Here is a 16,919-nt window from a genome sequence, read left to right on the forward strand (position 1 = left end):
GCTTTTAGTGCATGAACAATCTGTACTTCATGCCATAAATGACATACTGTCAAGGAATGTTTTGGGACGCAATTAATTATTTTGAATATTTTTAACTCTAAGTTAAGTTAGAACGGTGGTGATGGTGTAAAGTAAGTAACTTTTGTAACTGAAGAAAAATAGTTTTTGATAGAGAAACAAAAAAAACATTTGTCAGCGGTGGAGCATCTTGTATCTAACGATTGTATTCATACGACAGCAAATAATTTATTCTTATTCCGTTTTCACATACATATGTGTGTGTTATACTCTAAGATGTTTAATCTGGATTTTTACGTTGAGTGTTAACGGGTATTCACACACGATCACAAACGGTGTGTGTTGTTTGATAGGGAATCGATATTTTATCCATTTTAATGCCTCCGCCCCCTGACTTACATGTATATATGTATTTTCTTATTGTAGTGCGGAATGATAAGAGAACCGCGCCAATGTAGGCCAGGTTCCCCGGGGCAAATAAACGACACAACAGTTATCAATGTAAAAAACATGTGAGAAAGATTTCATAGCAGTTGGTTACCGTTTATATTTACACACCCTATTGGGCAACTCTCTCTTGATTCTGATTGGCTTTAAAGATGCTCCGACAAATGATGTTTTTTCACTATCAAAAATAGGAGCAGACGATTTAGTATTTTTCTTCACTTACAAAAGTTACTTACTTTACACCATCACCATCATTCTAACTTAACTTAGACTTAAAAATATTCAAAATAATCAATTGCGTCTCAAAACATTCCTTGACAGTATGTCATTTATGGCATGAAGTACAGATTGTTCATGCACCAAAAGCAAAATTAATCATTATATTTTACGTTTCGTGTTAATTAGACATATATATATATATATATAGATTGAACAGTGTTTTGATTGCGTTAAAGGTGGTATGAACGCAATGGGATATAGACATATTCAATGTAGCGCGTTAGCGCCACATGTAGAATATATCTGTATCCCATTGCGTTCATACCCCATTAACAACTTTGAAAAGTTTGAGCTTCTAATTTTACTTCAAGTTAAAAATACAAAAAATAATTAATTGCATCCTGAAAAAATTCCGTGGCACTATATCCTATATAGAATGAAGTAATGATTGCGCATGCACCACAGGCAAAATAAATTATTTTATATGATTTTTTGTGTTAATTAGACATATATATACGTGATAAAACACCAATTATTATTCAAGTAATGAAAATCATTTATGCTTTGTCGGCGGTGGGGCATCTTTAAACTTCGGACTTCTTTTCAATGTGCAATTTCATTTAAATAACATTGCATTTACTGTAAAACAGGTAGTTGTTTATTCAAAGTATCGAACAAAAGAATAATAGCTCTCAATTCAGGCACTATATTTCATGGCGGAAAATTTACATGTTATATGGTGGTAATTAGGTTCCCTACATAAAATTATGTCACCATGATATAAAGAAGTTCCCTAACAAGTGACTGTTAATTAGCATGTTTATCTAAACTCTTAAGTTAAAGCTCGTTGTTTTTTTCAAAATTTGAAAATTAACTTACTGGAGTCTGATAAACACGATACACAACAGTCACTTGTAGGGCAACCTCTATTTACAAATGTATCCAGTGTTGATGAATACGCAGGTCACGAGATATATTAGCTTCTTCTTTTCCGCGAAATAAATTCTAGTATTAACCCAATATTTGGTCAGTAATGGTAATATATGGCTATAGTTTGCTATAAAAAAGAAATTTATACGTATTGTGGAATGGAAAATCGGAAAATTAAATGCCGATGCCATCAGTCAATATGAAAGAAAATATTATGAACGAAGCAACACTTAAAAATGAGACAATAGAATGATGAACTAAAAGAATTTATAGATTTTGTCTGGTTGGGCGCTTTTAACCTGTTACATTATAAAAAATTCCATAGTCTGAAAATGTTTGTATTTTGATTAGATACAGATATAATATTATGATGCACATCAAACAATATTAATACCAATATGTTATGTACATTGTAACAAAAACAATCAACAGGCAAATTGAATGGTTAGCGAGCAAAATATCAAGGAATGTCTATAAACATTATGTAGGCCAGATTCTTTTTAAAGATCCACAAAACACCATTCTTCCAATAACACATGTTCCTGTAAGTATTTAAAATATATGACTAGCATACTAACAGTTCATTCATCAGTTTTGAGAGATGGAAAATCACGTGATTAAAAAACAGCATCAGTTATCGCCCTTAGATTAATCTGTGACCGCTAGGCACCATATCCCAAGAGAGTACACTGTACATATTCTATAAATAAAACGTTTCTTTATGAGAAGCACATCATTTTTTACGTCATATATTGAAAATGATAAAAGATGAACAGATCTGTTTCCATTTCCAGTTTATACGTGAACCATAATTAGCACAATGATTTAGAGACGGATTTCGCCCTTTTGTTTTCTGATCAAACCCAAAATCTTGTATTAGAAATATAACCAACGAGGTTTTTGAGGAGCGACTGTACTTGATTTTTTTACTGACTTACAGAGCAGGATTTATTTCCCACATTACTCAGATGTTGCCTACTCTATCTTGAACTTTCAGTGTCTGTTTAGGCCATAGTTGTGTTTTTGTCTGTTTGCGAACACGTTCTGGCAGGTTTTTGATCACATGAGTGAAAAACAAACATTAATTTTAAAACCTAAGCAACATAAAACACGTGCAACAAGGAAACTAATGGTTTCTACCATCTTCAAAGAGGTAAAATATATAAAAACAAATATCTGCTATAAATTTAATCAATTTCAATTAACTGATTTATTTTATTGGAAGAAATATTTACCTAGCGTTTACATTTAGAATGCTAGAGCTATCTTGAATAATTTTATGTACCGGTATATTTTCCGGTGTGTTTTGTTTCGCTCCGCTGGTTTATGTAGCGTTCAGAAAATCGAAAGTACATAAACAGAAAAAGCACAACTTTGGTCTTGACGTGTAACTGCATATCTAGAACGAGTTGTTCAGATTTCTAACCCATCGAAAGATTAGTAGTTTCCACAACTATTTTTAAATAAGTCACGTGATTTCCCGTCATAATTCAAGAATAAGTAACAATGAATAACAAAATGCAATGACAAGTTCCAAAACACAAAGCGGAAGTGACGTAAGACCTACCTTCAAACGTATCAAAGTCATCAAATGATTCCGGGTTAAATTCGTCGAATTCTCCAAATGGGTCTAGAAAGTCATCTCCTATGAAAAGGACACGAAAAATGAAATATTAGATAAAAGATGACAGTTGAATCGCATAATATTATCGCTATTGTCGTTTTCGTACCATAGAGGGGTCGCAAGCCCTTTACCTCTCGGTCGCGAATTTGAATTCCATATGGGTCAGTTGCCATGTACTGACCACAGGTCGATGGATTTCTCCAGGTACTCCGGTTTTTCTCCACCCTCCCATCCTGGTTCGACCTTATATGACTCTGTATGTTATTAGGAGGTTAATATAACCACACCAAACAAATCGTTCGGGTACATGTACAATATACTGAAATGTACAAATGACATTTAACGTGAACCACAATATAGGAACAATACATTTATACGAAGAACACAAGATACGGAACGACACAGAGCGAAACACGTGAGAGGCAGATACTGATAATAAGGTGAACTAGATACAGATTGTGGAAAGATAAAAATGAATTCAAATGAAAAAAAAAAAACCATTTAGATATGTAAGCATATCGATAGTGATGGTTTCGTCTGCATCATAAACTGCTAATGTGCTTGCAACCATGACCTACCCTCTTCTATGAATACAAAGCTCTTCGCCTCCTGTAGGCAACCGAAATTTTCTATAAGGAATCTATGACTTTCCAGTGGCTGTGAGACCAGTCGATCTAGTTGTCTGACGTCAAACAATCCAATTCCGATGGCATATATATCTATTCCCTGTTGTCTGCTTGTTTCCGCTTCTCTCATCGCTCTCGAAGACTCCAAGTCGAAAACTCCATCAGTTATTATCAATAAAACATTACGCGCTTCCGGCCTATCACCGGGCGTATTGAATACCTTAGTCCGCACTGCAAGTAGTGCATCAGCTATAAAAGTATTTCCGGTATCATATGTTGTTTCTTGAACAAATTCTAGAAGTTCTTCCTTGTATGTGACTTCATCCAGTCCGAATCGTATCACTGTAGTATCACCAAACGTAACCACAGCAACCCGAACGTCACCGGAATCAACCGAAGCATCTTCGACAACTTCCGCCATAAATTGCAGAATTTTATTAAAGTTTGATCCTGTTATGCTTTCAGATGAATCCACCAAAAACACCAAATCCAAAGGCTGTGAGAGGTCCACTGAAAGTAAGAATACGTCTGTCATCATTAGTAAGGGTAGCTTTATGACGAAATATCATGTTTTGTAACATCAATGATTTGCCTGTTTTGACAAACCATGCATGGTGTGAAGGTTCGGATTGACGATGGAAGTGTAGACAAACTATATTGGGTATATCGGGGTGTTCAGTATATACAATTTATTTTCATGGGAGTCAGCCGAACCTTCGATTTTGAACGCAGACGTTTGCTTCAGGTCTTGGTAGAAGGTGAGGAGCCATGCTGAGAGTAATTCCTGGTCTCTATTTCGCCATGCTGCGATGTAGTACATATACCTGCCGCCAGATGTCGCCATGCTGTGATCAAGGAAATATTTGCCGCCAGATGTCGCCTTGCCAAGATCAAGGAAATATATGTCGCTAGGTGTCGCCATGCCGCAGTAAAGTAAATATCTGCCGCCAGATGTCGCCATGCCAATGTCGAAAACAATTCTGCCGCTAGGTGTCGCCATGCTGGTGTCAAGTAATTATCTGCTCTAGGTGTCGCCATGCTGATGGCAAATAAATATCTGTCGCTAGGTGTCGCCATGCGGAGATCAAGTAAATATCTGCTGCCAGATGTCGCCATGCCGATGCCAAGTATAGCATTTGCCGCTAGATGTCGCCATGCAAATACCATATATGGGCTGGCCGCTAGTTTTTGGTCATATTTAGATTGCATGTGAAGGCAGCTGGACGTTAGGAGGCTTGCTGTTCGATACGGAGGATGGAATATTGTCGGTAATACTATTGTCCTATAGGATATGGGCGTGGGCGAGGAATTGGAACTAGACTGAACATGAGGTAATACGCTAGGACGCATGCATCACATCAAACACAGACACACGTACATTGTTATATTGTAACACATACACGGGGATCACATCAAAATTGGACAAACGCACAAACTGTATTAGTATCAAAGCAGATGTTAAGAGGGACAGGATCGCCTACCTGCTTTTCTATTATCCGTATGCATGCTATATGCCTAATTTCAAGACATCTTTGAATTCAAAAAGGAAATTTAAGTTTCTACAGAAATTAACCATATTTTACCTCTTTTATCTTATAAATAAAGGTCAAGATATATAATTTTATACGACATGGTAATTGTTCACCATAATGAAGTCAGTGAGTTGGTTTCTAGGCCTGCTGGCTATTGAGAAGAAGTCTTTTTAATATTTTAGCCTTTCTTTGTAGACGGCAGAGCATGGCCACATTAGTCTCCGCGTTCCTTGAATGCAATATGATATACCTCCGTTTGTTACACTCTGTCAGTACTAGGGTATATATAAATGAAATCCTGACACCATCAGTGCTGACGGCGCGAAACGAAGGGAAGTAACTCTGGTATATCACGATGCATTAAATGAAGACAACATTAATGAATTAACATAATCAGTCAAATCGATTTCTGGGACATATCGGGAAACCAGCCACGTTCTGATGTATCAAAGTTACAGCCCACACAGTACTGCCGAACTGCAGCGAAGGGAAGTAACTCTACTAGATACTGACCGAGTGCACCAAAGGGAAATAACTCTTATAGATCAGAATGAACCAGTTTCAGTAACTCTAGGTATTTTTATGTCAAATTATCTTCGTTTCTCCATTACGATTTTCCAATATTACCGTTCACCTTCTGGCGGAACCAAATGATTGATAGATTGTCCTTGATACCGATATAATACCAATATAGTCTATATACGATTATAACTTGGGACTGAGGAGGGGAGATGGGTATGTATACCTATAGGACGTTAGTACATAAATCATAGAAATAACGCTATGAGCTAGAAAGTATAGTGTATATGATATTATATTATCTCAAAGATAAGTCATAAGTATAATGGTCGTAATCTTGAAATATCGTTAAACAATTACCAACATATATAAACATGAATATGTATAACATTTATTACTGAATTTAGCGAAAACAGTGTTTAAGTATTCGGAACAACAATGGCAAAAGTACGGAAACCGAATAGGACAAGAAAATGTTTAATTGTGACCCTACTCGGCCTTCATACAATACCCCTCCCACAATAACTAACTAAGAAGCGTCATAAAAGCAAAATAGAAATATCCACAGAAAATACCCCCACCCCAACCCTACCATTAATAATTCTGTCCAAATTCATACGAGTACATTATGTTTTACCCACTTCTTCTGCCCTTCTCCCCTCCGACCAACACCGGTACCTCCTCCGTACTAATTAGGTCTCATCCCTAACTCAACCTTTCTATATGCCTTAACTTTTCTCCTAATCCCCTCCCCATTCCCTCCATCCTCACAAGCTATCACCACCTCACCTCCCCGTCCTAACTAACTGTCATCCCCATCCCAACGCCCGTTCTAACTAGCTGTCACCCCCTCCTCAACCTCCATCCTAACTAGCTGTCACACCCTCCCTAAACCCGCTCCTAAGAAGCTGTCACCCCTTCCTCCCTGTCCTAACTAGATGTCACCCCTACCTCTCTGTCCTAACTAGATGTGAACCCCTCCCCTCAGTCCTAACTAGATATCATCCCTCCTCCTCCCTTCCTAACTAGCTGTCTTCCCTCCTCAAATCCCGTCCTAACTAGATGTAACCCCTCCCTCTCTCCCTGTCCTAACTAGCTGTCACTCCTACTACCCTGTCCTAACTAGCGGTCACCCTCTCCCCAACCCCCGTCCTAACTAGCTGTCACACCCTCCCTAAATCCGCTCCTAAGAAGCTGTCACCCCTTCCTCCATGTCCTAGCTAGCTGTCACCCCCTCCCCAACCCCCGTCCTTACTAGCTGTCACACCCTCCCTAAACCCGCTCCTAAGAAGCTGTCACCCCTTACTCCATGACCTAACTAGCTGTCACCCCATCCCCATCACCCTTCCTAACTAGCTGTCACACCCTCCCTAAACCCGCTCCTAAGAAGCTGTCACCCCTTCCTCCATGTCCTAGCTAGCTGTCACCCCCTCCCCAACCCCCGTCCTTACTAGCTGTCACACCCTCCCTAAACCCGCTCCTAAGAAGCTGTCACCCCCTTTCTCTCTGTCCTAACTAGCTGTCACACCCTCCCTCAAAACGCTCATAAGAAGCTGTCAACCCCTCCTCAACCCCTGTCCTTACTAGCTGTCACACCCTCCCTAAATCCGCTCCTAAGAAGCTGTCACCCCTTACTCCATGACCTAACTAGCTGTCACCCCATCCCCAACCCCCATCCTAACTAGCTGTCACATCCTCCCTAAACCCGCTCCTAAGAAGCTGTCACCCCTTACTCCATGTCCTAACTAGCTGTCACCCCCTCCCCAACCCCCATCCTAACTAGCTGTCACACCCTCCCTAAACCCGCTCCTAAGAAGCTGTCCTAATCCCTCTCCCTTCCTCCATGCCCTATCTAGCTGTCATCCCTCCCCCTCCCGGTTAACTACCTGTCACCCCTCTCCCTATCCCCCGTCCTAATTAGTTGTCACCCCCTACCTCACCGTCCTAACTAGCTGTCACCCCCTCCCCAACCCCCGTCCTAACTATCTGTCACCCCTCCCTTACTCCGCTCCTAAGAAGCTGTCATCCCGTTCCTCCATGTCCTAACTAGCTGTCACCCCATTCCTTCCTGTCCTAACTAGCTGTCACCCCTCCCCAAGCCCCGTCCTAACTATCTGTCACCCCCTCCCTTACTTCGCTCCTAAGAAGCACTCATACCATTCCTCCATGTCCTAACTAGCTGTCAAACCCTCCCCAAGCCCCGTCCTAACTATCTGTCACCCCCTCCCTTACTTCGCTCCTCAGAAGCTGTCACCCCCTCCCTTACTTCGCTCCTCAGAAGCTGTCACCCCCTCCCTTACTTCGCTCCTCAGAAGCTGTCACCCCCTCCCTTACTTCGCTCCTCAGAAGCTGTCACCCCTCCCCCCTCCCGTCCTAACTAGCTGTCACCCCATTCATCCCTGTCCTAACTAGCTGTAGCCCCTCCCCCCTCCCGTCCTAACTACCTATCACCCCCTCCCCTCCGTCCTAACTACCTGTCACCCCTAACTCCCCGTCCTAACCAGCTGTCACCCCCTCCCCAAACATTTCTGTATGACTTACCTTCCACGCCTATCACCTTTCCACATGTCGCGAAAATCACCAGTAACCATGACAACCAGCTCACCATAGCCATGGTGTACCTGTAGCACAAACACAAATATTCAGTCAAACATTTGAGATTAAATGTTTAAATCGAAAAAATAACTACAGCAGGAAGAAAAACTATTATAAGTAAACAAACAAAATGAGGGCGAATACTTTACGAACTTTTGAGTCAAATTTTATTTTATCATGTATTAATTACTTCATTACTTCATTCGAGGTTTTTTTTCAGGGGGGGGGGGGGTTTAGTACGTATATATATATAACTAACCGATCCAATCCATACGTCCCTGGCTTCACATTAACTACTAATTGCATGAAGATAAAGATACATTAAAATAAAAAATTAACAAATAAATCATTATTTTATATGGAAGTTTTGACGGACGGCGGGGGACGGCGGGGGACGACGGACGGAGAGCAAGAACATTCGCGATAAGCTGTTACGAGATATTCTAGTTACCTCCCTTGTAACGCTACTGGTTGGTACGATACACAGAGACACTGGCAATGTTAAATCACTTGTGTTCAAGATGATGAGTTTACAGTTTGGGATGAGATAATGATCAGCTGTTTAACTGATATTATATATATATATATATATATATATACATAAAAAGAAAACACAACTATAAAACATGGTTCTTTTTTACTTATATATATATATATATATATATACATATATATCATTATGTGGCCAGTTTGTTATGTAACACACACATTACGCATAAACACACTTATAGTTTAAACAGTATTTATATACATGTATACATCACATAAGAATTGGAAAACAAACTTAAAACTTATATAAATTCCTTTCCCAGAAATATCAAGGCAAACTAACACTTCGGCACTGGAAACACTTTTTTACGATATATGTAAATAAGGAAAGTTTAACGAAGAAATAGTACGTGTATATAGTGACATGTGATGAATACAAAATAAATACGTAACATGAGCGTACATATGGGAAAACAATCTACGAGAATAGATTTTGGAGTTCTATTCAAATGGTACACACATTGAGACACAAGTCATATGTGAACACTTTGTTTGTTTGCAGTTATTTAATTCATACAATGACACGACTCACGTAAAATCATTAACATTTTAATTTACATGACAATATTTACATATAAATAAAACATATTCAAGAAAGTAACTTGAATATATTTTTATATTACGATGATATAACACTAAATATATGTTGTTAAATTAATTCTTTTAATGCTGTCTACCATAGATAATCTCTTCAAAAATGTCCAACTTCATTTTGGGACTCTTTTTTTTATGTGGAATCATTGCGCCCTTACATCAGCCAATCAGAATTGACGTTACAAACGGCAACGGTTTTTTTTTTCCTTTATGTAATGATTAACAAAATTGTATTATATAAAGATATTTTGATGGGCACTAATTGTACCAATATTTAGGCGTTAATATGACAGTGTACAGACCAGAAGGCACGTGACGAGGTACCCCCTCCCTAGCAAGGAACCCTTCTCGCTCTAGTTTTTAAAATGGTGCATGCTTCAAAGTACGAACAACAAAAGTGCATGCCTGGTAAAAGCATTTGTTGCATACATTTGTAATATAAAGTCCATACGGGAATATGTAGCGCATTACGTGTGAAGGAGACGTGGAATACCGGCTACGGTCACTGAATATTTCAGATCGCTCATGTGGTAAATCTACAGATAACTGGGCGAAACATGGCGCTCCCGAAATACGTCAAAATTTTTGCTCTTAAAAATCAGATACAATTGACTCATTCGATCAAAATACTGATAGTGCTTGTTTAGCGGTTGTTTACGCAAGTGCGTGCTAGATGAAAGATATCATTTTGCGATTTCAGCAGAAATCCAACAGAGGGGAAAAGTTATTAAGAACTTTTTTTTATAACGGGAGAATGGTTCGAATATAATCATACTTACTTATATATATTATCACGTTATGACGGATATATACGTGTAAACGTGGTACATATATCACCGTTATAAGTGCGGATTTAACTAAGAACACTTGTACAATACATTAACTTATCCATCACAAGCCTAACTCGGGACGCCCCATCGTTATAAATCCTTCTAAAATTTGTTCGTGTCAAATACCTCAATATTGCTGTAATCCTCCAAGCACGTTAGGTGCATTGTCAAACTGTTACCGAACTCTCTAGTCGTTCTGTTTACTCTCTTACACTTCTGACTGTCAACGGCTAACTGCCAAGAATCCTGGCGCAAATCTTGAAAACCTATTTTCTCTAATGTTGTTACGTAGCGAAGTACGGTAATTGGTTATTCAATGTTCCCCAGCAATAAAATTGTCTGTCATTCTAACACAAACTAGAGGGAATATCAGTTTTGTATCAAAGAGGAAAGAATACATGATTTGTTAAAAAAAAAAGTTAATTGAAGTTAAGCGTTGTGTACATGTAACGGAGTGCAATATAATTACACCTATAAATTGCTTCAAAATATTTGTACATGTAAAATGTAGTTTTGTGATTGTACAAACATATTTAGTCCGTATCTATTTAATGTATATGTATATTGTATGTAAAACATCATTGTACATGTATATTATAATTACGCTATCATATTTAACGTGCTGCACCGCCGACGAACGGTAAATTTTAATCCATCGAAAACATGAGCAGAAGAATTAGTATTTTCAAATGTTACTTACTTTACACTATTACAATCATTGAGAAGTTTGAAGGTCTGATTTTACTTTAGATTAAAGTATTTATAATAATTAATTACGTCCCGATAAAAATCCACAACACTTTTCCTTACTCTACATGTTCATCATGTACATTATGAAATGAGGCACTGATTGCACAGACAACAAACGCAAAACAAATTATTGTATATGTGTTATGTCATTGTGATACAATATGTAATTAATTAGTCATAAATTATATATATATATATATATATAAACGATTAAACATCAATTGCTGTCAAAATGATAAATATTATCTATGTTCTGTCGGCGATGGTGTTATGTCATTGTGATACAATATGTAATTAATTAGTCATAAATTATATATATATATATATATATAAACGATTAAACATCAATTGCTGTCAAAATGATAAATATTATCTATGTTCTGTCGGCGATGGAACATCTTTAATTTGCAGTTGTATCATCAAACACGTGATGCATTATTACATAATTGTAAATGTAATTGGCACCTTTCGTGGTTAGTAACATCATCGTAATGTAATGTGCAGTAGCATCATGAGGAAAGTAAGATGATAGGATTGAAACTTCTTGGCTCAAACCAGTGACAAGTGAGTGAGTTATGGGAGAAAAAAATATCCAAGAATGAAGGAAATGACGAGGATATCGCTTACCAACAAATGAGAATATATATATAACAAGTATTCTGCCGACATTCGTTACTTGTGTAACGTATAATCAATATAAATGACAATTTCACTCTCTTTCTCTTGATTTTTTTCCTTTTATATGTTTAACTGTATATCTCTTCCATTGTGTAAAATGTGTTAATATTTTTTTTTTAATTATAGTTCTATTAATAGCCAGGGCCATGTAAGGACAGCCTCCCATGTATGCGGTGCGTAGCTTGTGTGTAGTGCGAGGTACTTGTTTTAGGAGACTGCGGTATGTTTGTGTTGTGTCTTCTTATATGTTGGAACTATTGCCCTTTTTCACTGAAGCATGCTACCGAAGATACCAAGCAGCACATCCCACCCGGTCACATTATACTGACAACGGGCGAACCAGTCGTCCCACTCTCAGTATGCTGAGCGTTAAGCAGGAGCAGAATTCGAAACTACCACTTTAATAAGACTTTAGTCTGTCTTGGCAAGTGGACAGAACCCAGAGCTTTTTATTTGCTATTATATCATGAATGTATACCAATCGTTTATGGCTGTGTAGCCAAGTAAGTTACATTGCAAAATGTCTTGTTCATCGAAAAAATAAAATAATTTTATCATTGGAAAACAAAATCCTGAATATCACCACAAGTCCTCAACCTCTGGGTTGCGAGTTCAAATACCATATTTGGGGCAGTTGACAGATACTGACCACTGGTCAGTGGTTTTCTCCGGGTACTCCAGGTTTCCCCCACTTATAAACCTAGTATGTTCTTATATGACCTTTGTTGTTAATAGGACGTTTACCTAATCAATAAATCAATCGAAATTGTTCACGCATGGACGATTTTGAAAACGTGGTCCATATATAGCCTGTGTTCAATTACAGTCGATAAAACACGTTTAAATCACGCGATTTAGTCACATCAACGAATTTGGTATTTTGATTTTAGTTGATCAGTCTGATATAAATAGTCATTTATTGCTGTTTGAGTTCGTAGGTTCGGTTACAAATGATTATTTATTTTTGTGAATGATTCGTCGACAAACAGAAATAAGTGATTCTCGTGTGAAGTATAATTACGTACACGTTAGCACAACCTCACATCACAGATGTCAGAGATAATGTTTAATGTAGGTTAACGATGTGTATCGAAAACACCTGGCTACAGGAAGTCAAAATACTATTACACGGTGTACATGAGCTTGGAGAAATATATTGGAACTATTTATGTTTTCACGGGGATAATTAATTCTTTACAGCATATAGAGTCGATAAAACATATACTACAGTCAGAACAGAACAAAATGACAAGCATACCCTAAATACTGTTTATAAGTTCAGAACAGTGTTCCTGAAAACAATATTTCAGTCTTAGATTTCCGTTGGATCGATATCATATAGGGGTCATATTCACAAACAGTCCTTAACTTTAAATTCGACACAGAAAGGAATTATAGATGTAAGGGAAACAATCCTGAACCTGTGTAATGCTTTCCTATGGGAAAATTAGGTTACGAAATTTCTTTAGCTTGAGGAATGTTCGTGAATTGGGCGCTGATGTTATACAATGCTGTAGCTCTCAAGGTCCTGCTTTGAGAGATGGGTTAAATGGTCCGGACATATAGGAAACAATACAAAACATGTTGTGGACATTATTCTTTCCAATTCAGTCATTCTTTTGTCTGACATACATATACGGAACTCCAGTATTGGCATGCCTATGAGGGGGGAAGAGGGAGAGGGGGAGGGGGCACGAAACAGAAAGAAAGACAGCCAATAGCAAATAAAGAATGAAGAAGGTAGATGAAAGCAGTAAACAAAAGGAGAAAAAGGAGGCAAAATGTCGATAGAAAAAGGATAGAGACAAAACATCATCCTCGATACTCCAAGGATTACTATCACTGACGTTATGTCCAGAGAAATTGAGCGATTTCACACAATCAACCACAATATACCGTTGTTCATTTTTATATATACCAAAGGACGAAGTTATCTGTGTCTTCTACTGCCTCCGATTTTACTATGTGTCCAGGGGTGGGTATAAGGTCAGTGATAATAACCACTGGATATCGAGGATGAGAAAGAGTTGCAATGAGAGAAACAAAACAATGCGAGAACAGAACTAAACAAATCAGAGAATAAATATGGAACAAACAAGAAAGAACAGAACGATAATTGGTGAAAGTATGAGAAATGCAAAAAAAATGAGGAAGGAAAAAGAAAATCGGTGGAAACGAGAGAGCAAGGGAAATAAAAAGAGAATCCTAGCAATGATAGAACAAGGCAAAAACTGGGATATAAAAGAGGATGTTCTGTCTTACTTTTTTTGTGTGTGTGCAAAACGTGTAATTAAGGAAGGCATAGCAAAGGAAGAATGTGAATCACTTCCGCAGATGTTTGAGAGGGACATTAAAGATGTATATGATAGTTTATTAGAATCAATTTGATATGTCACTCGCGGGCACAACTCCGCCATATTGGGTGACAAATTTAATTCGACCCGTCTGTTATTGTGCGTCATTTTTAACGATTTTTTGTACATACACGACCGGTAATAATATTTGATATTTTGTTCCATTAACAATATAACTTGAGATATTAAAAAAAACTATCCCATACCTTAACCGAGTCGTGATATATGAGCCCTTTACTCGACGGTAATATCTTGAGAGAGGTATGACCATAAAATACTAGCTTCCTACATTCAGGAGTTTTTACTATAACATCTGTACCTTACGGTCTAAGTTCTCAACTTTTAGGAGCACCGCTGGTCTTCACCTGTTCAACATTAGCGTGTGTATTTCATGAATTCAGCGACCACCATGGTCGAGGTACATTCTTAAGAATGATTGAACATCATCTTACATGTTAAATGACCAACATGCGTTTTTTTTTCTTTTTTACAAACTTCCGATACTGCAAGCAAGAAAAATATGAACGGACATTCATAATTATAAACCAGGAACGATATTTTTTTAGACATTTATTACTACAAACCAGGAACGATATTTTGTATACATTAATAACTACATACCAGGACATTCATAATTATAAACCAGGAACGATATTTTTTTAGACATTTATTACTACAAACCAGGAACGATATTTTGTATACATTAATAACTACATACCAGGAACGATATTTTATAGATAATTATAACTTAAAAGGAGGAACAATATTTTACAAAAGTTTATTACAAGACATAATTAAAGATGCTCCACCGCCGACAGACTAAAAATGATATTCATCATTTGAACAATAATTGGTGTTTAATCGTGTATATAATAGTCTAATTAACACAAAAAATAATATAAAATAATTTATTTTGCCTTTGGAACATGCGCATTCAGTAGTTCATTTCATATAGGATATAGTGGTACGGTTTTTTTTCGGGATGCAATTAATTATTTTTCATATTTTTAACTTGAAGTAAAATTAGAAGCTCAAACTTTTCAATGGTGGTAATGGTGTAAAGTAAGTAACTTTTGTACATGAAGAAAAATACTAAATCGTCTGCTCGAGTTTTTAATAGTGAAAAAATACCATTTGTCAGCGGTGGAGCATCTTTATCACGCATCGCATTTAATGTTCAGAATGGTTGATTCTATTAATTTACATACAAATACAGAGAGAAATGTTTTGCTATTCAATCTCTCTCAGAAAATATATGTTCTGAAAAGCAGTAAAATACTTTATTTCTGAATAGTTAAACAGCAAGTTATTTTAAAAGACAATGAGGTTTAAGTTGTACATATATACACTTCCATACCATTAGGAAATCCTATGTACATAATGTAGTAGAAATGTCACTATAAAAAGGGTTAAGGATAAGTACATGTATACATGATTAACTAAACCAGAAGTAGAGACACGGTGGGGCGGTGACAGAAGACTGACGCAGATTTACGAGATAAGTTGACATAATCACCCCTGAAATTTCATAATGGAATAATCTAGTCTTTTATTTAGAAGAGTCTAAATGTGTCTGTAGGGGTGAATGAGTTAATAGAATAGTTTCGTAGGAGTAAGTGGACGCTATAGTGTCTCCTCTTCAGCCACTTAGCGTCGACCACACCGACAAAAAAATATAAATCGAGATACCATCATCAGCTTCTTTAACATGTCCATGGTGAATCTATAGAGCGATACTAGTATTTTACATGCCTATAAATAAATTCTCTGGTGCAGTTGAACAGAACTTACATTATCAAATGTTAATCTGCAGTGGCAGATTCAGAGGGTTTTTAAGGTCTTCAAGAACATCCCCTTCCCCTGAGAATTTTCTGAAAATGATGTAAATAGTATTTTCACCATTTTTATTAATTTATACATTCTGTTCTGGTAGACTTGAACTGAACTAACTTTGTCAGTGGTATATACAGAGGGGTTTTTAGGTCTCCAGGAACATCCTCCATCCTCCCTTCCTCCTGAGTATCTTAATAAAAAAAAAATCATGTAGATAGTATTCTCACCATTATATTTAATTTATATACTCAGTTCTCATACAGTTGAAACAAAACTATCTTATCAAAAGTTCGTTTGCATTGGCACATACAGAGTGTCTCCCCTCTATGCCTGAGTATATTTATAAAAATATGTAGATAATATTTTCCCCATATTTCTCTATTTCTCTTTTTATACAACTATGCCCTCTTTCTCTCTCCCCCCCTCCCCCCTAGATAGTCATTTCTAACCCAATATCAAAAAGTTTTCAATACATGTACTTATGTGCCTTTGTGAAAAACGTATGGAGGGAGTTCCTGCAATATAGACACAAGTTAACATATTATACACATGGATAACGGTATGGTTGTTTGCTGAAAGAGGTGAATAAAATCAATCCGAACAGCTGCAATATTTCCAGAAACATGCATTTTTACATTATTATTTTTTTTTTCAAATAGCACATCAACATTAGACCTACGGTTAGTCGCTGTGTAAGCAAACCTTTGATCAAGTGGGTTTATTGGCAGGCAAATCTCGCCAAATCTCGCGAGATTCAATTCCTATTGTTGACATATGTAGTCCCGCAATTCACCAATGTGGATACTAGCCAAAACAAATGG

The 16,919-nt window shown here is 37.2% G+C and overlaps 1 protein-coding gene across 39 annotated transcripts in view; it reads right to left on the reverse strand.

The window, feature by feature from the left end:
* The window catches only part of LOC138310974 (uncharacterized), a 229,877-nt gene that overhangs the window by 173,004 nt on the left and 39,954 nt on the right, over positions 1-16,919 (reverse strand). For 36 of the 39 annotated variants that reach the window (XM_069252350.1, XM_069252372.1, XM_069252385.1 and 33 more), the window contains exons 2-5: positions 16,216-16,288; positions 8,457-8,536; positions 3,817-4,374; positions 3,182-3,259 (exon numbers count right to left, since the gene is read on the reverse strand). In XM_069252350.1, coding sequence (XP_069108451.1) covers positions 3,182-3,259; positions 3,817-4,374; positions 8,457-8,536; positions 16,216-16,268 — 769 coding nt within the window. In that variant the 5' untranslated portion in view covers positions 16,269-16,288. The remainder of the gene's footprint in view (positions 1-3,181; positions 3,260-3,816; positions 4,375-8,456; positions 8,537-16,215; positions 16,289-16,919) is intronic. The other 3 variants (XM_069252360.1, XM_069252369.1, XM_069252370.1) reach the window with 3 other exon arrangements.

Source organism: Argopecten irradians, chromosome 16, assembly GCF_041381155.1.
Source record: "Argopecten irradians isolate NY chromosome 16, Ai_NY, whole genome shotgun sequence".
Classification (NCBI taxonomy): domain Eukaryota; kingdom Metazoa; phylum Mollusca; class Bivalvia; order Pectinida; family Pectinidae; genus Argopecten; species Argopecten irradians.